The sequence below is a fragment of the Microcaecilia unicolor genome, chromosome 8 (genome assembly GCF_901765095.1).
Source record: "Microcaecilia unicolor chromosome 8, aMicUni1.1, whole genome shotgun sequence".
Taxonomy (NCBI): domain Eukaryota; kingdom Metazoa; phylum Chordata; class Amphibia; order Gymnophiona; family Siphonopidae; genus Microcaecilia; species Microcaecilia unicolor.
Window position 1 is genome coordinate 120478952 of NC_044038.1, and position 24020 is coordinate 120502971.

The following is a 24020-nucleotide window of genomic DNA, read 5'->3' on the forward strand; positions in this document are numbered from 1 at the left end:
TTCGAGTGTGAGACTTCGGTCAATTGTGACTCCCACAATTTTCAGGCTATCTGAAACCGGAAGGGTGTAGTCTGGGGTGTTTATGGTATTGGGTTTGTTTGTGTTGTATTGTGAGGACAGAATGAGACATTGTGTTTTTTCTGCGTTTAGTTTAAGTTGGAATGCGTCCGCCCATGAGTTCATTGTTTGGAGGCTGTGTATGATTTCATTTGTGATTTTGGTTATGTCTTGTTTGAACGGGATGTATATCGTGACATCGCCTGCATATATGTACGGGTTGAGTCCTTGGTTGGATAGTGATTTGGCTAAATGTGTCATCATTAAGTTAAAAAAGGGCTGGTGAAAGTGGTGATCCTTGTGGTACTCCGCATTCAGGTTTCCATGGTTTTGACGTTTTTGATTTAGAGGTCACTTGATAAGTTCTTGTTGTTAAGAAGCCTTTAAACCATCTTAGTATGTTTCCTCCAATCCTGAAGTAGTCTAGGATGTTCGAGAGTATTCGGTGGCTGACCATGTCGAACGCGCTGGACATATCGAATTGTAGGAGTAGCACATTGTTTCCAGTTGCAATTAGTTGCTTAAATTTGGTTATGAGAGTGGTTAACACTGTTTCGGTGCTATGGTTGGATCGAAATCCTGACTGTGATTCATGTAGTATTTAGGTTTAGGTAATTGGTTACCATACTTTCCATTAGTTTTACTGTCAGGAGGATGGATGCTACTGGTCGATAGTTGGTTGTGTCATTTAATTTTTTCTTTAAGTCTTTGGGTATGGGTGTAAGTAATATATTTCCTTTGTCCTTGGGGAACAATCCGTGTTGTAGCATGTAGTTCAGGTGTGATGTAAGGTCTGTTATGAAGCGTTTGGGGGCAGACCTTATTAAGCTGCTGGGGCAAATATCCAGTTTGGAGTGGGTTTTGGAGAATTTGTTCGCTGCTTGAGTGATGGTTTCTTTGGATAGCAGATCGAAGTCATTCCAGGTTCGATCTGCTGGCTATTCACTGGGAATTGGGTCCAGGCAATCCATGAATTTTTCGTGATCAGTGGTATTGTGTGGTAGTGTGGATCGAAGTTTTATAATTTTCTCATTGAAGTATTTGGCAAGTTGGTCTGCCGATGGAGTGTCTGTGCTATCTGTGGTTACCGGTGTGGTGTCTGTCAGTTTATTCATGAGTTGGTAGAGTTTATGTGCGTCTTTGTAGTCTGGTCCTATTTTGGTTTTGTAGTATGCTCGTTTGGTTTGTCTTATTGTATATTTGTATTTTCTTTGCATTTGTTTCCAAGCTTTGAGCGTTTTTCATTTTTTGCCATGCGCGTTCGAGTCTCCTGACTTGTGTTTTTAGTTTTTTCAATTCTTCATTGAACCAGGATATTGAGTTGTGTCTTCGTGTGGTTCTTGTTTGTAGTGGTGCAATTTCGTCTAGTATGTTCTTGCATCTGTCGTCCCAATTTTGGAGATAGTGTTTGGATTCTGTCTGTGCTAGCCATTTATTTTTGTAGATCTGTTGCCAGAATGTAACAGGATCAATCTGTCCTCTGGTGGTGTAGGTTGTGCATTCTTGCTTGGGGAGCGTTTCTTTTTCCGCCATTGTAGGGCCACGTGTAATTTATGGTGGTCTGACCATGGTATGGCAGTCCATTTTGTATCTGTTAGTATATTATTTGAGTCTAAGGATAGTTTGTATGTGATGAGGTCAATTGTGTGACCTTTGACATGTGTGGCTTGCATATTAGGCAGATTAAGGTCCATAGTTGTAGGAAGTCTTTGCAATCACGTGTATTGGTTGCATTAGGGTCTTCCAGGTGTAGGTTTATGTCCCCTATAATGAGTAGATTGGAGTTGTGTACACATGTATTCGATATGAAATCCATAAAGTTTGTCTGGCATTCTTGCCAGTTTCCTGGTGGTCTTTAAAACAGGATTACGTTTAGATAATCGAGCAGGTTAGCATGGTGGATTCTAACTGAGGCAATTTCGAGTTTAGGTGTTATAGACTCAGCAATTGTTGTTACGGTGAACAACAACTATAGTGGGATCTATAGATTAGTGCTATTCCGCCTCCTCTTTTTTCTTTCCTTGTCCAGTGTGTAATTTTGTAGCCTGGTGGGCAGAGTTCTAGGATTATGGGGTCCTTGTGATCGTGTATCCAGGTTTCGCTGATGAGTACTAGGTCTAGATTGTCTGCCGTGATCCAGTCAGTTATTGTTGTTGTTTTATTTACTACTGATCTGGCGTTTATGTATCCCACCTGAATCGTTTGGTAAGGGTAATTTATGTTCGTAGTTGTGATGATTTTCTTAAGTTGTCTGTTCTCTTGTTGTGTAGATTTGTTATGTCCTTTCTTTCCTTTATGATATGTATGTCCCCGTGAGGTAAATTTTGCATTGTTCTGATTATTGTTGTTCTGGTGAGGTGTGTTGTGCCTGGGTAAACTAAAGAGGTTAAGTATTGTAGGTATGTTGTTGGTGGTTGTGAGGGGGGTGGTTAGTGTTTTGTGAATTAGGGATAGTGTGTATGTTATTAGAATTAGTTTGGTGATAATCATTTTGTTGTTTTTCTTTGGTTATGCAGCTGAACTAGGAATCGTGATAGGATATAAACCTTGTACAAAATATAAGGTATATATGAGTGTTCAGCGGTGCAATATAGCAGACAAGGTATATACAATAAGCCTATGTAGTATGTAGAAATACAGATATGGTATATATGGATATTCAACAATGCACTATAGAAGCAAAGTATGTACAATAATCCTATGCAATAGATAGAAACAGATTTAACCGAAATGGAATTATCACGATTACCAGGAGGTGGCGTTAGAGTGCAGAATATACACATTCAAGTAGTATACAGTTCAGAGCAGTTGAAGCTACAACAGAAGATATTTACAGCTACAACTGAATACTAGTATTAATTAATATTGCAATCAGATTAGATATTTTATATTACTTTTATGAGTAGGAGGACACAGAGAGATATGATAGAGAGGTCAGAATACTAGTATTAATCAATATTGCAATCAGATTGGATATTGTATAGTACTATTTTGAGAAGCAGGAGGGCATAGAGAGGTAGGATAGCGAGATCAGAGGTAGAGAGAAGCATAGTAATATCGGTAGGTTAGGTTAAAGAAGGAACCTGCGCATTCCTTCCTTTCTCTGTGTGACTTCTTGACGGATCGTCAACAGCAGGCTGGAAGAAGTAGATGTCAAATGTCCAGTTCTCGTTCGCGTGGAGAAGCTGTTGGGGTAGTTCTTCTGTGTCGGTCTTGTGCGGGCAATGCGGGCTGCAGAGGTTTCGCCACGTGGGTATAGTGATCCACGTGGAGCGGTATCGCATAGGATGCGTTTGTCCGTGTTGTGCCTACAGGTTTGCCTCTTTCTAAGGGGCTATTGAAGATGGTGTCCCTGGCAAGGAGGCAGAGCGGAGGCTAAAATCAGCAAAGTCCAATTGACCAACAATTCTGAGTAGGCCTCTCAGTACATCAGGTTATTGTCATGACGTCTCATCTCTCAACTGTAGAAGGTACAGGTGTGAATGTTAGTGAAGAGCAGATCGCACTCTATTGCCGTTACAGGAGGGCAAGGTGGTGGTGTCGCTGAGATCCGTTGGTTTCCCTGCTGCGGTCGGCCTTCACTGTTCTCCTAGAGCTCCTCGCTCTATTCCGACGAACAGCTGATTTCACGTCTCGGTCAAGCCCCGTTGGGCTCAATTGTTCCTCTCTGCGATCCCTGTTGGTGTCGCTGGTCAACACTCGGTGCGGTGTGGTGAAGCTCACGAAGTTAGTGGGGCCTCTTTCTCTGCAATCATCGCGGTCGTCACTATTGGCGTTGTCACGTCTGTGGCCGTGACCACCCTCAGCCTTACCTTGTTTCTGGGGGTCAGCCTCTGTGCTGGCTTCTGTCTGTCTCTGTGTTAGTTTTGTCTCTGGCTCTGTGTGCTGATTACTTCACTAGACCTCACCTGTATGGGCTATGCCTCTCTGGGGAGCCAGCATCTAAGATGGCTGCTGCCTGCTCTGGGCCAGCTTCCAAGATGGCTCCTGCTTGTCTTTCCTTTGTGTTCACTTCCTATGTGTTCCCAGCCTCCCCTTGGTGTGAGTCTGTTCCCTGCTTCTGTCCTGCACAGGTGACATCATCAGTGAGGGCCTTCATAAGGAAGTGCTGTGCTTGCATTCAGGGCCTTTGCATGGTGTTATGCTATAGGTCGTCAGGTTAGTGAGTGCACTGCTGCGCTGCTACTTAGCCTTTCTCTGGGGCTTTTGCCCATCTGCTGCTTTGTGTCTGTGGACTGCTAGTCCTTCCGTGGGGGGCTCTGCCCTGCTGCTTTGTGTCTGTGGACTGCTTGTCCTTCTATTGCCTTGCTATGAGTTTGGAGCCTGAAGCTTCAGCCATTTTCTCTGTCTGTGTTTGGAGTCTGAAGCTTCAGCCCTGACCCTGTTATCCCTGGTTTTCCTCTGTCTGCTGCCAGCCCTAAGACTCGGTTAGCTCCTGGTTTATTCTATTGTCTGCTGCCTGTCCTAAGAGTCAGTTAGCTCCAGGTTTATTCTTCTGTCCGCTGCCTGCCCAAAGACTCTGTTAGCTCCAGGTTTATTCTTCTGTCCGCTGCCTGCCCAAAGACTCTGTTAGCTCCAGGTTTATTCTATTGTCTGCTGCCAGCCGTAAAGACTCTGCTAGCTCCTGGTTTATTCTTTTGTCCGCTGCCTGCCCTAAGACTGCTAGTTCCTGGTTACTTCTTCTGTCTGCTTTGCCAAGTCTGCTTGTATTTCCTGCATCCTGTTTCTGCCAGGCTTGCTTGTATTTCCTGAACCCTGTTTCTGCCTCGCTAATGTGTATATCCTGATCCCTGCTTCTGCCTATTGTGTATATCCTGAGTGTTTATCCGGAACCCTGCTCCTGCCTAGCTAGTGTGTATACCCTGAGTGTATATCCTGAACCCTGCTTCTGCCTAGCTAGTGTGTATATCCTGAACCCTGCTTCTGCCTAGCTAGTGTGTATATCCTGCGTGTATATCCTGAACCCTACTTCTGCCTTGCTAGTGTGTATATCCTGAGTCCTGCTTCTGCCTTGCTAGTGTGTGTATACTGAGTGTATATCCTGAATCCTGTCTCTGCCTAGCCTTTGTGTACGTCTTGTCTCCTTAGTCTGTCTTGTGTGTCTGGCTTCGTGGCTGCGTGCAGCTGTCAGTCCTAGTCTAGTTCCATGCCCAGCCTCCCTCGTGTATCCCAGACCCAGGGTGGGTCCTCTGGATCTTCAGTTCCTGCCTTTCCTGCTGGCCACCCGCACTCCGGAGCTCAACTCCGGAGGAACGGTGGTCAAGTGCAGGTGAAGCTGTTCCTGTTCTGCCTGTTCTGGTGTCCTGCCTCAGTTACTACTCCAGTCCAGAGTTCCAGTCCTGCTCTTCCTTGTATCCAGTTCCAGGGTGGTCTTGCTTGCCTCTGCCGCTCCTCGGCAGTGGCCCAAGGGCTCACGAATTCCGGTTCTGCCTTGAGAACCCGACAGGCGTGGGTCGGTGGTGTTTGGGCTGGTTGCAGTGTCCTAGTTCTCGTCGACCTTACCGCTCGCGGTGCTTTCGTCTTCATTCACTGCTCCGCGAACCCTCTCGAGTGGTCAGTTGCTCAACGTTCCCTCAGCTCTCAACGTACTGAGGGGCCACAGCCCACGATGTCAGGCCTAGAAGGAAGTCGCCGCCCGAACTGGTCCACAGTTCCTGCCGGGATGAGGTTGCCGCCCGCGACGGCCCGTCTGGGACGTCGGACGAAGTCTGTGGCCGTTCTGCCCATGGTCTGCAGGTGAGGCCTTTCTGTCTGGGGGGGCGGGTGGCGAACGAGGTCAGTTAGTGCAGCGGCTCGGCTATGCCACCGAGGTGAGGTCGGGCGCCTAGGTCCGCTGGTTGTTGCTGTGCTCCCGAGTAGGGAAGAGCTGCGCTCAGCTCCCGGAACTAATCAGCTACCTGTCCGGGGGGGGGGGGGGGGGGGGAGGGGATTGGTGGTGGGATGGTTCAGTTCGTCCGCTTCTCCTTCTGGCCCTTGTATTCCGGTGGCTCTGAGGGCAATGTTAAGCCTCGAGGCAGGGGTGTGAGTCGCTAGGCCTCCAGGACGGGGAAGAAGCCGCGGCCTGTTCGGGGCTGCTCTCTGCGACCCGGCCTGTGACCTGCGACCCGACTGGGGAGGACGTCTCAGGTCCTGGGGAGGGTGTCTCAAGTCCTGCGATACTCCAGGCTGTCTATCCGGTTTTTCTGGTGGTCGTTCGGCCAGTATCCAGCTGGTTTCCAGCTGTTTTTCTGGCCAGGGTCTTCGGAGCTAACTGCTCCGTGAACTCTTGGTAGCGGCCATCTTAGGCGGAGTCACAAGTACACCCAAAACAATAGCAAATGCTATTGAAAGCAATAGTAAAATATTATTAGATATAGAATGGAAACAACTACAAAGAAAATACAAATACACTATTAGACAGACCAAAAGATCTTATTTTAAAACTAAAACCGGACCAGGCTACAAGGATACACATAAACTCTTCCAACTCGTAAATAACCTACTAAATACCACACCGGTCACTTCTAACAACAGTGATACCCCATCAGCAAACAACCTTGCGAACTACTTCAAAGAAAAAATCATAAAGCTACGAACTATGATACCTAACAACACAATTGATTATGTAAACCTCCTTGAATGTCTAGACCCAACACATGGGGAATATCCAGCAGACCGATCATGGACCAACTTTGACTCACTATCGATTGAAAACATCTCTCAATCACTCAAAAGATACGCCAAATCGCTATGCAAACTAGATATCTGTCCTAGTAATCTGATAAGATCTGCCCCTCAACAATTCATAACAGACCTCATGAGCCACCTAAATTACATGCTACAAAGTGGCTTCTTCCCAAAGGATAAGGGAAATATACTACTTACTCCTTTACCTAAGGACGCAAAGAAAAGTACAAATGATTTAACCAACTATCGCCCAGTAACATTTATCCCGCTGATAACCAAATTTATGGAAGGCGTAGTGACGAAACAACTCAATAACCACCTAAACAAACACTCAATTCTGCACGAATCGCAATCAGGATTTCGATCGAACTACAGCACAGAAACAGTACTAGTAACTTTAATGAATAAATTCAAACAAACAATTGCAACCGGCAATAACATACTTCTCTTACAATTTGACATGTCCAGTACCTTCGACATGGTTAACCATGGCATATTATTACACATCCTGGAATATTTTGGAGTGGGAGGCTATATTCTTAATTGGTTTAGAGGATTCCTGACAAGATCCTACCAAGTAACAACTAACGCGGAGATATCAACCCCATGGACACCAGAATGCGGGGTTCCCCAAGGATCCCCCCCTCTCACCTACCCTCTTTAACCTAATGATGACACCACTAGCTAAGCTATTAGACAACCAAAATCTCAACCCATACATATATGCAGACGATGTCACGATTTACATCCCATTCAAACATGACCTAAAGGAAATCACCAATGAAATCAGCCAAAGCTTCCAAATCATGCACTCGCGGGCGGATGCATTTCAACTAAAACTCAACGCAGAAAAAACACGTCTTATAATCACCTCACAACACAACACAACACAAATAAATTCACCACCATAACCACCCCAAACTTCTCCCTCCCCGTCTCAAACAATCTGAAAATTTTGGGTGTTACCATTGACAGAAATCTCACACTTGAAAACCATGTGAAGAACACAACTAAGAAAATATTCCATTCCATGTGGAAACTCAAAAGAGTAAAACCTTTCTTCCCAAGGGCCATTTTTCGGAACCTGGTACAGTCAATGGTATTAAGTCACCTGGATTATTGTAATGCACTCTATGTTGGCTGTAAAGAACAGACCATCAAAAAACTTCAAACAGCCCAGAATACAGCAGCTAGACTCATATTTGGGAAAACAGAATATGAAAGTGCAAAATCCCTGAGAAAGAAACTACACTGGCTCCCACTTAAAGAACGTACTGCGTTCAAGATCTGCACGATTGTTCATAAAATCATTTATGGAGACGCCCCGACCTACATGCTAGACCTAGTGGACCTACCACCCAGAAACGCTAAAAAATCTTCCCGCACCTTTCTCAACCTACACTTCCCCAGCTGTAAAGGATTAAAATACAAATTAACGCATGTGGCCAGCTTTTCTTATATGGGCACACAGCTGTGGAATGAACTTCCAACTCACCTGAGAACGATCAATGAATTAACCAACTTCTGCAAATCTCTGAAGACTTACCTCTTTGATAAAGCCTAGCACGAGAACCCATAGCTAACGATAACACAACACCTTTCCAACTTTAGTCAGAATGTATCTCTCTACAACTGCTGGATCAAATCCTCTTGTCTTCCTTCACTTCTTTGTAATACCAAATGTATACTTCTTTGTAACACCAAATGTATACATTATCCTTATGGCAATGCCACAACAGGTCTTTGTAAGCCACATTGAGCCTGCAAATAGGTGGGAAAATGTGGGATATAAATAAATAAATAACAGACTGCCTATGCATGGTCCATCTGTAAAAGGTCTAAAGCTGTTCCACTTGGAATGGATAGGCAGTGCTTTAAAAGGTGGAGGACAAAAGATTTTTTTTGTTGTTTTACTTATTTGACAACTGTTTAATTTATTTGAAAGTGTCCCATATATAGATATAAATATCATTAAATCAAAACTGAATATCATTAAAACAGCTTCAATAATTACTGTACCTGGTGGAAACAGCACTAATAAAGGTTGTATTTTGTACTCATTTTTCTAAACTGTTTTATACAATACAGTAATATATGGCCAAATTTCAGCGAGGCTAGCCTGTTTACTGATGGGTTCGTCTTAACTGTTGCTGTAATCTGCCTTGGGAAGCCTGGTGTTATAAAGACTGGAAGTAAAATTAAACTCTTCTTTCATTGGGGCACATGGAATCACATCTTCACCTCACCTCTTTTATACAAATGGATTATTCTGTTTTTTTTAGTATGTTTCAGTAACAAGTGGTTTTCATAAGTTAAAATAATTAAAATATTTTCTTTCATGCAAAGCTTTCATTTGGTTAACTAAATGGGCTATAAGCCCCTAATGCAGTTCATTGGTTTTCTTATATTTTGTCCTTGTGATGACTTATACAGTGCCAAAACTGGAAATACGGAGAGACAGAATAATAGAATTTCGTAACATCCAAAACTTAAGTAGCATTATAATTGTGTTCACATTTGGGTAACAACTGAGAAAATGCTGTTGAAAAATGACTTGAAGAAGAAATAAATATGTATCACAGAAATGGAAAATGTTAGCACATTTAGACTGACTCTTGACTTGCATGAAGATAGCTTTGCCCTCATTATTGAATATCTCTCTTTCAAGTAGTAGTAATAAACAATATTAAGTGTATTTTTATAATATACCACTGCATTCCACAAACCAAAGGTGCAAGTTTCCACAAACCAGTGGTGTGTTAGAGGCTGGAGCCAGCTCGCACCGGTTGTTATTTTTTTTCAGAATTTTGGGAGCTGGATGTTAAAGTAGCTACTTTAACAACCGGCTCCCAAAATTTGGGCTCTGGTCCCCACCTGCAGTATCAACGGTGTCCCCTGTGGCTTCGGGCATCTTCTCACATCGGCACACGCAGCACTTGTTTCTCCTCCTCCTCCCCCCCCCCCCCCAACCTCTCTTCTTTAGCTTCGCGCGAACCTGCGCTTAATACTGCTTTAAAAAAAAGTTAACACGTCAGCAGGCTGCTTCAGACAATCCCAGGGGCCTTCCTTCAGCCCTCAGGGGTGGAACACGCTGAAGGAAGGCCCCTGGGACTGGCTGAAGCAGCCTGTTCTTGCTGACGTGTTAACACTGCTTTAAAAAAATTAAACGGAGAAGACGGGCAAGAGCAAGAGGCAAGGAAGTGCGAGGGGAGAGAGCAGAGAGGTGCTGCTGGGGGGTGCAGGGGAGAGAAGAGAATTGATGGGTATGGGTGGCTGGAGGGGGGTGCAGGGGAGAGAAGAGAATCGATGGGTATGGGTGGCTGGAGGGGGGTGCAGGGGAGTGTTTGCGCCTGATGTACACTGCCCAACCTCCTATCTGGCAGAGAAATATTATATAGGGTTTCTTTTCCCTTACAAGACAAAAGGGAGCACAAGGGGGAGGGGTTGTCACACCCCCTTAGTTAGCACCTTACAGTCAGTCAGGATCTCTAGTATCAATAAAATACACAGCATCTGTTTACATTTCCTTTGAAGATGCAGTGAGTTAAAAACTGCTTCCCCTCAGAGGTGCTACATCTCTCCGTCAGCTCAGACCCTGCTTCCATGTCATAACATAGCAGGGAAATACAGCGTTTGATCCAATTGCTCTAGGCAGAGAAAGAAGTCTTCTGCAAGTGTTATTTCCCTCGCTGTTACAAGATAAAGTCACTCTCATTTGCTTTGAAATAGCCCCACACAAAAGATCTGGGAAAGACTTCCATCTGTAGTATTCCCTGAGGCCTGATCTTGCTCAATGAGAGAGATATTGTGGGCAATCAGGTTTAATCACCTGACTTGGCAAGAGGGGGGGAGGTAGAGAGTGAAGTGACTTGCTATTCCAGCAAGCTTTCCCCTGTTTTTGGAAAGAGAAAAACCTCCATTTCTCGCTGTCCAAATATGAGGAATTTATTCTGTATATTAAATAATTGGAGGCCTTCCACCTCCTACAACAACTCCCCCCCCTGCAATAATAATTACTGCCTGATGATTCAGTGACCAGGCGCAAAGGGAACCCTCAGAATGCAGAGCCCAGTCTGTAGTTATTAAAAGAAAAAGATAGGCATTTCAAGGAGAGATAGAGGGTGTAACCAGAAGAGGAGAATTAATCGATTAAACACAAACAGAAGAACTCAGTGTATCAGGATCTGTAGTAAGTGTAGTGGTATATGAGTTTCTTGGAGTGTAATTAGCAGACATAAAAAGAATTTTAGGTGGAGTGCATGCTTTTCTCAAGCAGGGAGTAATGCATCCTAGCAAACAGCAAGATAGGATTACCATAGCAATGATACATAACAGTCCAATAAAAAGAGATGTTAAATTGGAACCTAAACGAGAGAACCATGAAGTGAAAGTATCCCAAACGGACATGTCTAATAGACCTTGGTAATTGTAACTTTCCATTAGGAGGCCAGGCCTGGTGAGCCCAAGAACCACAAACCTAATTAGTGTCCCACTAAAAATATAGTAACATAGTAGATGACGGCATAGAAAGACCTGCTATGTGTTATTCTGTGTGCATACCTGACCTTGATTTGTATCTGCCACTTTCAGGGCACAGACTGTAGAAGTCTGCCCAACACTAGCCCCGCCTCCCAACCTCTCTACCACCTATCTGGGGTTCATAACCTAGCATGTGCATTAGCTACATAGACAATGCAACAAATGTGCATTCATTCCAGAATCTACAAAAAGTGTAAGGATTGTTGGAGGAGGTATAGGGCAGGCCTCCAATTATTTGACCATAGAAAGGCCAGGATTACCAGTGCAGACATAGTACATATTAGAGGCTGCCAAGCAGGCAGTGAGGGGGCCTAGGTAACTGGAAAGAAAGCAGAGTAATTAAGAGATGGCTGGGACTGCCATGCACCATTAGGAAGAAGGTGCATCATACAGACAGAAGTATCAGTATTGCCCAGAGCAGGGCCTGAGCCACTGTTGGTAAGCAGAAAAGGAAAAGAAGCAAAAGAGAACAAATTAAAGGAAAGATCAGAACTGAGCATGTTCATATACAGAACCACTATGACATGACAGAGTGTAAGTAGGGAAAACATCTTTAGAGAGAAAACAATTAAATTATCAGTAATGGACTAGGAGACAGGGGGATGGCCAAGTTAGAACTAGGCACAAAGGGTGCACAGCCCACACAATCAGAGAGATGTGCAGGACTGGCTAGGCATGGGATTTACAGGTCATTTTATTCCAAAAGGTAGGGCAGCAAAGGGATAGCAAAGGAAAGATAGCAAAAGTAAAAGGTAAATACCTGGCAGGGGTAGAGGATAATTTGCATTTTGTTTCCCACATTAGAGGTAATTCAGTAATTTGCAGGCAAACATAATTTTACCAGAAAACCAAATGTAAAACCAGTGAGTGTCCAGAAATGTGAATGTAGCATGAGGGCTGTGTAAGGGAGGTCCACACAGAAATAAATAAAACTCAGAGCAACGGGGGCATGAAAGTGGAATGCAGCTACCAGAAAATAAAACTTCAACTGATTCACAAAATACTGTAGCTTAAGAAATACAAAATCAGGCAAAATAGTACTGAGAAGGGAAGGTGCAGTGGTCATTTAAATGAGTCCATTAAGTCCACAAAAAGCAAATAACATTCTGCAGCAGTAGTGTATAGATGTTCAAAGCGTGATCAATCTGGTGCAGGCAGTGCAGCGTGGAGAGGTGGTAGCAAGCATCAGAGTTCTGATTCTGGACAGCAAAAGGTGTGGACTTGCAGACTTTCACTGGACTCTTAGATCAAGGCTAGTTCATAGGCGGGATCGGTGATTTCTCAGGTAGGCCCGATCCGCAAATTGGTAGGGACAAATTGGCACCAATGGCAATTCTGGTTCTGGGTATTATTGAGAAATAAAGAGACATCATCAGTATTCTGGGAGATAAAGAAAAAATGGGGCAAAGATATTATCCAGGTAAAAGGTAGTGTCAGATACAGATATACGTCTGAGAGGGAGAGAGAGAGAGAGAGAGAGACCTTTTCTGTACAGGGGGTGGGAAAGGAAATATTACACCCTGCCTGCGTTCACTAAAACTGTTGATTAGTGGCAGAACACAAGTAGTTAATGTGTTTAGTAGGACATTCAGAAGGAACACCTTTGTTAAATTTCACACACAACCAATATGTACTAAGGAGAAAAACTACTTCTACATACTGATTGTACTATCCACAAAATTAAAAAAAATCAGAAATGGTCATTTACACTGAATGTATCTGATGGGTCCCACAAAAACACACACACAAACAGACAAAAGACAAAAGTTTGGAGAGGCCATATGTCGAATCTGTCTTGTTGGATTCAGGAGTGGACTTAATCTGCAAGTGAACACAGTATTATACACAATAAAATTATGTATAGTATCCAAGTGGATACCAAAACAGTTTCTGTGAGCTCATATGTGCACAAATGAATAAAAGCATAGCATAGCCATTCCAGAAATAAAAAAAAAGGTACATTTTTAAATGCTCTTAAATGCTCTTTTAGAGAATCTTTTACCTCTGCAGCTGGTAAGAGAAGCTCTTTGTAGCGCATTCAAATAAAATTAAAAGTCAGAAAATATTTCTTTATAAATTATCTGGATGGCATGTATGAATGAAACCCTGTTTTCATTAAAAAAAATAAAAAATCCTAAATATGTAACTTGCAGTCTCAAAAGGGAAAAAAACATTCAGAAATTAATTCACAAGGTCACATATCTCCACTGTTCTGGCTATTTCATTCTTAAGACCCTCATTCATATATTCCTTCATACTTTCTCTGAGCAAGCAGGGAAAACCACCATTTCTTCCAAAGTTGGTACATGAACAGCAGTATGCAGAAGTACCTGTGAACTAGAAATAAAAAAAAACAAGCCGCACAAGTCTGATGACTGAGCAACAAATTATTAATTTGGTTCCCCTTAGTTTTTCACAAAGTACCCCTATCTGTGGTCTGAAAAGACACAAAACCTGCCTGACAAGAGGTCACAATAAATATAAAACGAGCTGAAATGCAGCATTAACTTCTCTGGCTCCTAGCTGTTGGTATAAACACTTTATTTTAACATTTAAGTGTCAGAACTGCTTGCTATTTGCAGAAATCTACAGATCTTACTTTGTTTTTAAGAAAAAACGCTTAGTGTCAATTTCTGTTATCCTGTTAGTTCTAATTTTAAAACCAAAAACTCCCTATAAAAAGGGATGGAACCACATTTGTCCTATCAATCTTGTAAAAAACAAACTTAATCATACTGGAATATTGACCAATTAATTTCCTAATAGCTTAAAGACATTTTGAAAGTGACACTTAAGAATTTTAGCAAGCTCATCATGAAACAAAATTTTATCTAGAACTGTAAACAGTAGATCAGGGAGGGGCAGAGCAAACCCTGTCCCAGTCACTAATAAAAGAAACTTTCCTTTAGCAGTGTCAGTCCAGCTTATTTGCATTCAGTATATAGTTCCAATGAGGAAGAAAAGGTAATTTAATCTTGCATCAGTATGGCTGAAAGAGGAGCAGACAATACAGTGGAAAAGGCAGGGAGAGAAAAAAAAGGAAAAAAATCATGAATAAAATTTGCCCTTAAATGCTTCTACTAAATTCAGTTAATGGAGAGGATGCACAATCCCATAGTTTAGGATTTAAGCAGTCCAGCACTCAATCCTCAGGTAATCTTAGAAATACTGAGGAGTAGAGATATACATTTCTTTGATCCTGTCAGTGTCCTATATATTAAGCACAAGTCTTTTAGCTGTGTTATTTTTTTTCTAAAGTTCTACCCTCCCCTACACGTTACTTAGACCTGTCAAACAACAAGATGCCTCAAAATACATATGAGCTGCACAAAGGTAAACAGAACAAAGAGGGATCATAGTAACATAGTAGATGACGGCAGAAAAAGACCTGCACGGTCCATCCAGTCTGCCCAAGATAAACTCATGTGTATACTTTACCTTGATTTGTACCTGTCTTTCTCAGGGCACAGACCGTATAAGTCTGCCCAGCAGTTTTTCCTGCCTCCCAACCACCTGTCCCGCCTTCCATCACCGGCTGTGGCACAGACCGTATAAAAGTCTGCCCTCCCCTATCCTCGCCTCCCAACCACCAACCCCTCTTCCCCCCACCTGCTCTGCCACCCAATTGTAGCTAAGCTTCTGAGGATCCATTCCTTCTGCATAGGATTCCTTTATGCACATCCCATGCATGTTTGAATTCCGTTACTGTTTTCATCGCCACCACCTCCCGCGGGAGGGCATTCCAAGCATCCACCACCCTCTCAGTGAAAAAATACTTCCTGACATCTTTTCTGAGTCTGCCCCCCTTCAATCTCATTTCATGTCCTCTCGTTCTACCGCCTTCCCATCTCCGGAAAAGATTTGTTTGCGGATTAATACCTTTCAAATATTTGAACGTCTGTATCATATCACCCCTGTTCCTCCTTTCCTCCAGGGTATACATGTTCAGGTCAGCAAGTCTCTCTTCATACGTTTTGGAACGCAAATCCCATACCATCCTCGTAGCTTTTACTGCTTCAATTCAAAGGTGTAACCAATATTTAAACTTCACAAAACAAACTTGTTTCCTGTAGTGTTTTTCCTAATTTACCTAATGCCTGAAATCTTTCAAGGGAGAATCTGTGAGAAATCTGGTTTCTGTGTGTAGTCTGTCCTTACTGTACCTTGCTGAATCTGTCTGTGCCCTACGATATTTCTTAGTCTTAGCACATTCTATCCACAATTTCAAAGCTTTAACCCATTTCTTTGTCAAAACAGCCTGACTGAGGCCAATTAATGCTCAGATTTTTAGTTCCATTAACCCATTTCTGGTGGCACTTTAAAATTTCATTTCTATAAGCCGGCACTGCCGTGGAGACCTGCTCCAATGCAGTCTGCATAACTACAACTAAACAGATTCTAATCTAAAGTTTTAGAATGAAGAGAGAGAGAGAGAGAGAGAGAGAGAAAGCACAAATAAAAGAATACAAAGACAATCCCCACAAAGTGAAATGAAGTACTTACCACACTGTCTTCTCACCTCACCTCCAGTTCCCATCCAAGGAGTCAAACCCAGGCCGCGGCGATGGGAACCAGGAATCTTGACCGTTCGCCTATCCTGGTCGCCGGTCACTTTTGTTTCTTAAGATCCAACACTTTCATCCTTTGGTCAGTTGCCTTGTCGAGGCCCACTCTCTGGACATTGGCCGTTGCAACACGTGCACTTGTTAGCAGACGGCTGACTCCGGTCCAGCGACGTTGGGCGGTAAGATCCGTCCAGGGTTCAAATAACCGAGCAGAAACACCACTTTTGTTTGTGCCTGTTCCTGCAGCCAGTGGAGTCCAATCAGGCCAGCAGTACTATGCAGACAAACCCTCTCAACTGTTATCTTTTTAGAAACCGGACAGCTGGATTATGGACCATTTGCACTACAACAAATAAAAACAAAAAGAGAAAGAAAAACCAAGAGAAGCTTCCGTTGGGGGAAAAACACAAGTTTATTCTTTATCCAAAGATTTAGGATAAATAATAAGAAATAGTCATAGAAATAGTCTAGAATATGACAGAAATGAGGACATATATAGAAATGGAAATTACAATGGAAAGTGGGAGCAGGACATTCTTTCAAACTCCCTGGCTTGGGAGCCAAAAGAGATGTACACTGCCCAACCTCCTATCTGGCAGAGAAATATTATATAGGGTTTCTTTTCCCTTACAAGACAAAAGGGAGCACAAGGGGGAGGGGTTGTCACACCCCCTTAGTTAGCACCTTACAGTCAGTCAGGATCTCTAGTATCAATAAAATACACAGCATCTGTTTACATTTCCTTTGAAGATGCAGTGAGTTAAAAACTGCTTTCCCTCAGAGGTGCTACATCTCTCCGTCAGCTCAGACCCTGCGTCCATGTCATAACATAGCAGGGAAATACAGCGTTTGATCCAATTGCTCTAGGCAGAGAAAGAAGTCTTCTGCAAGTGTTATTTCCCTCACTGTTACAAGATAAAGTCACTCTCATTTGCTTTGAAATAGCCCCACACAAAAGATCTGGGAAAGACTTCCGTCTGTAGTATTCCCTGAGGCCTGATCTTGCTCAATGAGAGAGATATTGTGGGCAATCAGGTTTAATCTCCTGACTTGGCAAGAGGGGGGGAGGTAGAGAGTGAAGTGACTTGCTATTCCAGCAAGCTTTCCCCTGTTTTTGGAAAGAGAAAAACCTCCATTTCTCTCTGTCCAAATATGAGGAATTTATTCTGTATATTAAATAATTGGAGGCCTTCCATCTCCTACAACAGGAGAGAAGAGAATCAATGGGTTTGGATGGATAGAGGGGGCAGGGGGAGAGAAGAGAATTGCTGATATGGATGGATGGAGGGAGGGAAGGGGAGAGGAGAGTTGCTGGACATGGGTGGATGGAGGGGAGAGGAGGGTTGCTGAACATGGGTGGAGGAAAGGGAAGGGAGAGAGAAGAAATGCTGGACATGGATGGAGGGGATTGAGGAAGGAGATGAGATGAGGGAAAAGGAAGAGAGGAGAAAAACACATGGATGAAGAAAATAGGCAGAAGCTGGATCCACTGGACAGTCAAGTCTGCGGAGCTTTTATTTACGGATGTAGGGCAAGAAATGACGAAAGGCAGAAAGTAAAGAAATAAATGGAAAGGAAGCCCTGGAAACGGAGTTAAGAGGACAGATAATGTAGAAAAAAAAATCATTTTATTTTCATTATAGTGTTTGGAATATGTCCACTTTGAGAATCAGGTGCTCAGCATTAAAAGTTTATATTTATGTACTTATTTATGGCATTTTATCCCACATTAAACATGAATTAGATTGGAACCTAGGATCATTTTAATTTTTTTCCCTGGAGTAATGCATCCCCCCCCCCCCCCCCTGGCTCTCTCCCTGGCTATAGCCAGCTCTGCAATTTGGGGGAGGCGCAGAGGTGTACCGGGGAGAGAACCTGTTGTTAAACATTTACCAGCACACCACTGCCGCAAACCATCTTTCTATTTTGATCTAGGTACAGGAAGAAAAGATTTTAAGTGCTCCCAGGTTTTAACCTAATTTATGTTTAATGTGGCATATAAATGTCATAAATAAGTAAATAAAAACTCTGAATGTTGAACACCGGATTCTTATAACATGATGCCTGTTTTAGTGGATCTTTACCAGGAGAAAAAAAAAAAATCTGTGCGGGAATAGAACAGTGCTAGGGTCTCCCTATAACCAGCCCCCAAAATGACACAGCACTTACGATTTATAACAAATTACTACTACTCTACCTATGAAAAGTTATTCCGTTATTATACTTCCTCTGCACAAGTTGGCATGTTTGGAAATATAAGTAAGATCAAATAAATGCTATAAACAATAAAGAACGACAACGTGGATGCAGCAGCTCATAGGCTTATTTGCTTTGTTTTGAGTGTACTCAACGGCTGCACAGGGAAAGGGAAGGGGAAACAGAGACTAACCTAAGTGCCTTCAACTTTTTGATTTAATTCCGCCTCCTGTTCTCAACCAAACCTCCTTGCGAGAGACAGACAAACAAACCCGCTGAAGCGGAAACAGATCCCCCTCCCGTCCTCATTTTTGATACCTTTCATTAAGGCAGTAGCAAGGAGATTAAATGAAAGCCTACTTGCCCATAACCGCAGGCACTGGCAGCTCTGAAAATTTTCTGCGCCAGGCCAGGGGCCCTAAGCCCTTCCTCTCTGTTAGTACCTTGGTCACTTCCATTTTCCGGCAGGGCGGGACTAAGGAGGTTTAATCACCTCATTGGGCGGGACGAGCAGAAGGCAGGAAGACGAGGGGGGTGGAACCCGAGACTACAGGATAGTTCCGGCGACGCGCGTTAGCAAGAATTCTATATGAATTGCTCTGCTCCTGTTGGTGAGCTGCCTGAGCTCGAAAACAAGTATGTGGGGAATAGGGGCTGGAGTGTGAGAATACTGGTCTTCAGTGCGTTTGAAGGGGGTGGTTGGTGTCTCTGAGTTTCATTGTAAAATTCTTGAAAATAATTATTATTTTCTGTGAGCAGGGGATTGTCTTTGTGTATGGTGTACAGCGCTGCGTATGCCTTGTAGCGCTATAGAAATGATAAATAGTAGTAGTAGTAGTTGTTGTACCTCTGCAGAGTTTGAGTGAAGGAAAACCGATTTGGCAAATTTGTGTTTCAACTTCTTATAAAGATTTAAATACGAAACAATCCTTAACATGTGGTGTAAAGTCATTTTGCATGGCATCCCCTGTGCCATTTGCAGCAGTTAAATCATCATGGTCCATGTTTACTAAGCCACGTTATATGCGCGTTAGCATTTCAACACGCGTTAACCATGTATGCACCTGCAGTATCCCTATAGGTGCCTACAAGGTTAGAGCATGCGCTAATTGTAGGCGCATTAAAAATGCTAACGCGCCTTAGACAGTAAACAGGTCCCACATGTTTTGTAACTTTCAGCCAGCTTCTAGTCAAGAGACACTGAGGCATACAACTTCTGTTCATTGTTGTATGTCAACAGTTAATACTTGGATATCACATTACAATCTTAAATGCTGAGAAAACTAAGTTTCTGCTCTTGGATAATAATCCTGATCTGCTGATTTGATTGTATGTCTATACGTTGTCAAATATACTCTCTCCCCTATTATTTATTTATTACATTTGTATCCCACATTTTCCTGCATAGCAGTAGGCTCAATGTGGCTTACAGGTTCTGGAGAGGAGAGTACCAACTCCTGGAATATATACAGAGTGGAAAATAGAGTAACAGTAGGTGCAAGGAAGTTGATAAGGTTCTAGAACAGAGAATACAACTCTGGGACGAATATATAGTAGCATATAGAGAGAAGTAATCCTAATGAGGCTGATAAGTCTCCGGGGATGGGACTACAGTTTCTAGTGAGCAATACAGAGTAGGATAAGGGTAGAAGTACACTTAAATATAACTGGAGTGGTAAAATTCGTACAGTTTGAAGTAATATGATTATGTGGAAGGGGTATTGTTCATTTCTTAGTTAAATAGATGTGATGCATTGTTCATGAATTAGTTCGGGCCTGCTGGGTAGGTTTTCCGGAAGAGGAATCCTATTAAAATCATAAGAGTGTTTTTTAGACCTGTCTCTTTTGCTGGAACCTCACGTTAATTCTTTAGTTAAAAACTTTCTTTCTAATGAGAAAACTAAGAAGTATTAGAAATTTTCTTTGAGATTGAGCAGTTTAGACTGCTTGCAGTAATCTAATGTTGACAAAAGCAGAGATTGAACAACTTGGTATATCTTGATGCTTCAGTGATTACAGACTGTCCAAAATTCCTTCCTTATGCACCCATGACAAAATTTCTAAATTTTACATGTAGCTTTCATTGGCTCCCAGTTCAGGCCAGGATTCTTTTTAAACTTTCTTACACCTTGTATAGTGTTTTGAATGATGACTGCCCTGAATACTTATTATCCTACTTTGAATTTTCTGCTTCTTCTAGGAGTAGAATGACTATAAACTGCTCCACTTTTGTATTTCCTTCAGTTAAGGGCATTAAGCATCTTAAGATGTGATAGACTTCTTGTTTATAAAGCCCCTAAAGTCTGGCATGAATAAGTCTCTTGTCTTATAATTAATCCTGAATATGCTTATTTTGGGAAGATGTAACATTGCTTTTTAAGAATTTTCTCGCTAATTCAGACTGAGGTTTTGGATATATGTTTTTATTTTTTGTCAAGAGGCTGTCTTAATTTTTATTCTTATTGTAATCTGCGTTGAACTTCTTGTTTTTAGCAGTATATTAACTGTAAATTGTTACACTTTCATCCTACATGCTTTGTTGCATATCATGACACTTTCATGTCTGGAAATATGAGAAAATATTTCTAGACTTCATGACTATATTCCACGCTTAGGCCAGATCAGCCCTGGGCTCATGCTCAGTATTTTTTCGCCTTTACATATGTTGATGTCATTAGGGCAGTGCATACTGTACATATTACATGAGATGAGGAAATACTTTAATGAAGGGAGATTAATGTTAGTGAGTAGGGATAGTTTGATTACTAAAAATTTGCTATGATTCATAAGAGAAGTTATATTCTTTTTCAGAATGTAAATATTTTGTGCAAAAGTATAAGCACTTGTGTTCCACTTCTATTTTTCTGTAAATTTCTAAGTGAAAAAAGCTGACACAACTACTCGATACACTCTGGAATGCACTGCCTGAAAGGCTGCACTTTACACAAGACTATCTCTACTTCAGGAAGCAGGTGAAAGCTTGGCTCTTCAATCAGGCCTTAAGTGGAAGAAGTAACTAACTTGTTACTCACTCACACACACAAGGAGTGACTCGGGCAGCACATACTGCAGCAGGACATGTTTATCCACTCCTACTGTAGCTGAGATAACATTTAACCATTTCTCTGACCTCATGTGCAACTTTCTTTAAATCAATCACCTTACTTTCTAACTCTTCCTACTTTCTTACCCTTCTATATGTTACATCTTTGCTTTACCTTTCACTATCACTATCACCTATAATGTTCTATTCCTTGTCATCAAGCAGATGAAGCCATTACGTATGGGTTGTGTCCATCAACCAGCAGGGGGAGATAGCACTCAAATTTCACAGTGCCACATGGTCAGCTAGCTCCACTGCCTCTTCAGTATTCTCTATCTCCCCAAGCAGGGTGGTTGCAGCTTGATCAAGCTCCTTAAAAAATCTGCCTGGGGGTGGCTCCTGGCTTGCCAGTTGTTAGCCGGGGTCTTGGAGGCTATAGCAGCTTCACTTTAAAGGCACATAGGTTAGCCCTTTCCCTGCCTTACCCATCCCCCCAGTGGATGTGAGCACATTAGTTTCACTTTTCCCTGCTCTTTCCCACTCTATACTTGGTGGATGCAGGCACATTGATTCGCCTTTCCCTGCCTTTCCCACTGTTCTGTACCTCCGGAGTTGATTTGATTGCCTCTTTTGCTGTTTTCTCTACTTTCCTCACAGCGTTAAAAAAAAACAAAAAACCGAGAGGTTTTCTTCAGTTTCTACAGCGTGACCGGAGCTTGTATACTTGGTCCAGTGCGGTAAGAGTGTTTGCTGACTCCTCCGGGGAGGGCCCACGATCGAGACGTTTGGCGCAAAGCCGCCATTTTTTATTTTCCGCCATTTTTCGGCGATGGCTGCAGAGAGTGTTAAGTGCTGTTCCCAAGTGTGGCAAGCGCAGAAAGTTTCCAGGGCTATGGGGCAATTATTTCCTCCGAGTGAAGAGCATTTGACTTGCTTTGCAATGCCCTAGTCACAGCCGTGACAAAGAGAACTACCCTCCCGGTTGAAGGAGGTGTTGCCCTGAAGGACATGCAAGACCGTAGACTGGAATCAGCACTTAAACGGTCCTTTGAAATTGCTGGTCTTACTATTCGGGCGTCTGCATGCAGTTGTTATGCTGCTAGAGCCTGCCTGGCATGGTTGCAACAGGCAGTGGAACAGCCCGGTGATGGAGCGGAGCCCTTATCTGAAGTGGCTCCGCGAATGGAGTCGGCCTTGTCCTTTTTGGCTGACGCCCTTTATGATATTGTCAAAGCTTCGGCTAAACAGATGGCTGTAGCAGTGGCGGCTCGCCGTCTTCTGTGGCTACGGCATTGGGCGGCGGACATGGCCTCTAAGCAAAGGTTGGTGAAGTTGCCCTTTCAAGGCCTTCTCCTGTTGGGTGAGGAGTTGGAGAAAATTGTGAAAGGCCTGGGAGATGCTAAACCCCAGCGCTTACCCGAGGATAGGCCGCGGCCTCCCTCCAAGGGTCAGGCGGTCCGCTCCTCTTACAGACCTCGCTTCCGTGAAGCTAGAAGGTACCGCCCAGGGCGTGCTGCTGGGTTCACATCGCGTGCCCGCTTTCAGCAGAGAAACTCCTTTCGCTCGGACAAACGTTCCGCAACTGCCGGTTCAAGGCCTGGAGTTCAGGGACAACCCTCTCAATGATGGTGCGCCGGCCCTCTCCTCGTTTCCTGTTATCGGAGGAAGACCTCTTTTCCGAGGAGTGGGCCAAAATCTCCGCAGATCAGTGGGTCTTGGACCTGATCAGAGACGGATACCGAATAGAATTCGATGCCCCAGTGAGAGACGTGTTTGTGGAGTCCCGATGCGGTTTTGCCGCCAAACGGGCGGCGGTAGAGGAGACTCTGCACAGTCTGTGGCAGATAGGGGCTGTGATCCCGGTGCCTCCCGCCGAACAAGGTTTGGGCCGCTACTCCATTTACTTTGTGGTGCCACGAAAAGGCGGGTCTTTTCGCCCGATCCTGGACTTAAAAGAGCTAAACAAGTCCTTAAGAGTGCGGCATTTTCACATGAAAACCCTGCGCTCCGTTATTGCGGCGGTACAGCCAGGAGAGTTTCTCACGTCTCTGGACCTGAAAGAAGCTTACTTGCACATACCAATTTGGCCCCCGCACCAGAAGTTTCTGTGGTTTGCGGTGTTGGGAAAACATTTCCAGTTTCGGGCCTTGCCTTTTGGCCTCGCCACAGCTCCCCGAACCTTCTCCAAGGTAATGGTGGTAGTAGCTGCCTTTCTCAGACGAGAGTGTATCCGGGTTCACCCATACCTAGACGACTGGCTCATCAGAGCAGACTCAGAAAAAGAGAGTCATCTTGCTACAGCCAGAGTGGTTTCAGTCCTTCAATCTCTGGGCTGGGTCGTCAATATGGCCAAAAGTTACCTGACCCCCTCGCAATCTCTAGAATATTTGGGGGCCAGGTTCGACACAGCCTCGGGCTATGTGTTTCTTCCCGAACAAAGGCGGTGCAAGCTTCAGAATCAGGTCCATCTGCTCCTGAGGATGCCCCGCCCGCGAGCTTGGGACATTGTCCAGCTGTTGGGATCGATGACGGCCACCTTGGAAGTGGTGCCATGGGCGAGAGCGCACCTGAGACCTGTACAGTATTCTCTACTTCAACGATGGTCTCCAGTATCTCAGGATTATCAGTGCAGACTTTCTTGGCTCCCTGCGGCCCTCCTCAGTATGGAGTGGTGGCTCTCGGACAGCATGTTGCGGCGGGGAATGCTGCTGGCGCTCCCTGATTGGTGCCTCGTGGTGACAGATGCCAGCCTGAAGGGCTGGGGCGCACATTGCCAGGGGAAGCATGCCCAGGGTCTGTGTACGCCCGACGAGTCGGAGTGGTCTATCAACCGCCTGGAGTTGAAAGCGGTGTTTCTGGCTCTTCTGGCCTTTCAAGTGACCCTGGAAGGATTGGCTGTCCGAGTGATGTCGGACAACACGACAGCAGTGGCCTACATAAATCGACAAGGAGGC

At 43.7% G+C, this 24020-nt stretch overlaps 1 protein-coding gene across 6 annotated transcripts in view; it reads left to right on the forward strand.

Moving 5' to 3' along the window:
* Positions 1–18580: 18580 nt before the first annotated feature.
* Positions 18581–24020, forward strand: part of RUFY1 (RUN and FYVE domain containing 1) — a 744748-nt gene continuing 739308 nt past the window's right edge. For 4 of the 6 annotated variants that reach the window (XM_030213171.1, XM_030213174.1, XM_030213175.1 and 1 more), the window contains exon 1: positions 18588–18659. Coding sequence is in view for 1 of the 6 variants with exons in the window: in XM_030213176.1 (XP_030069036.1) it covers position 18659 (1 nt within the window). In the remaining 5 variants the exon portion in view is untranslated. Of the gene's footprint in view, positions 18660–18757; positions 18775–18861; positions 18905–24020 lie in introns of those variants that run through there. The other 2 variants (XM_030213173.1, XM_030213172.1) reach the window with 2 other exon arrangements.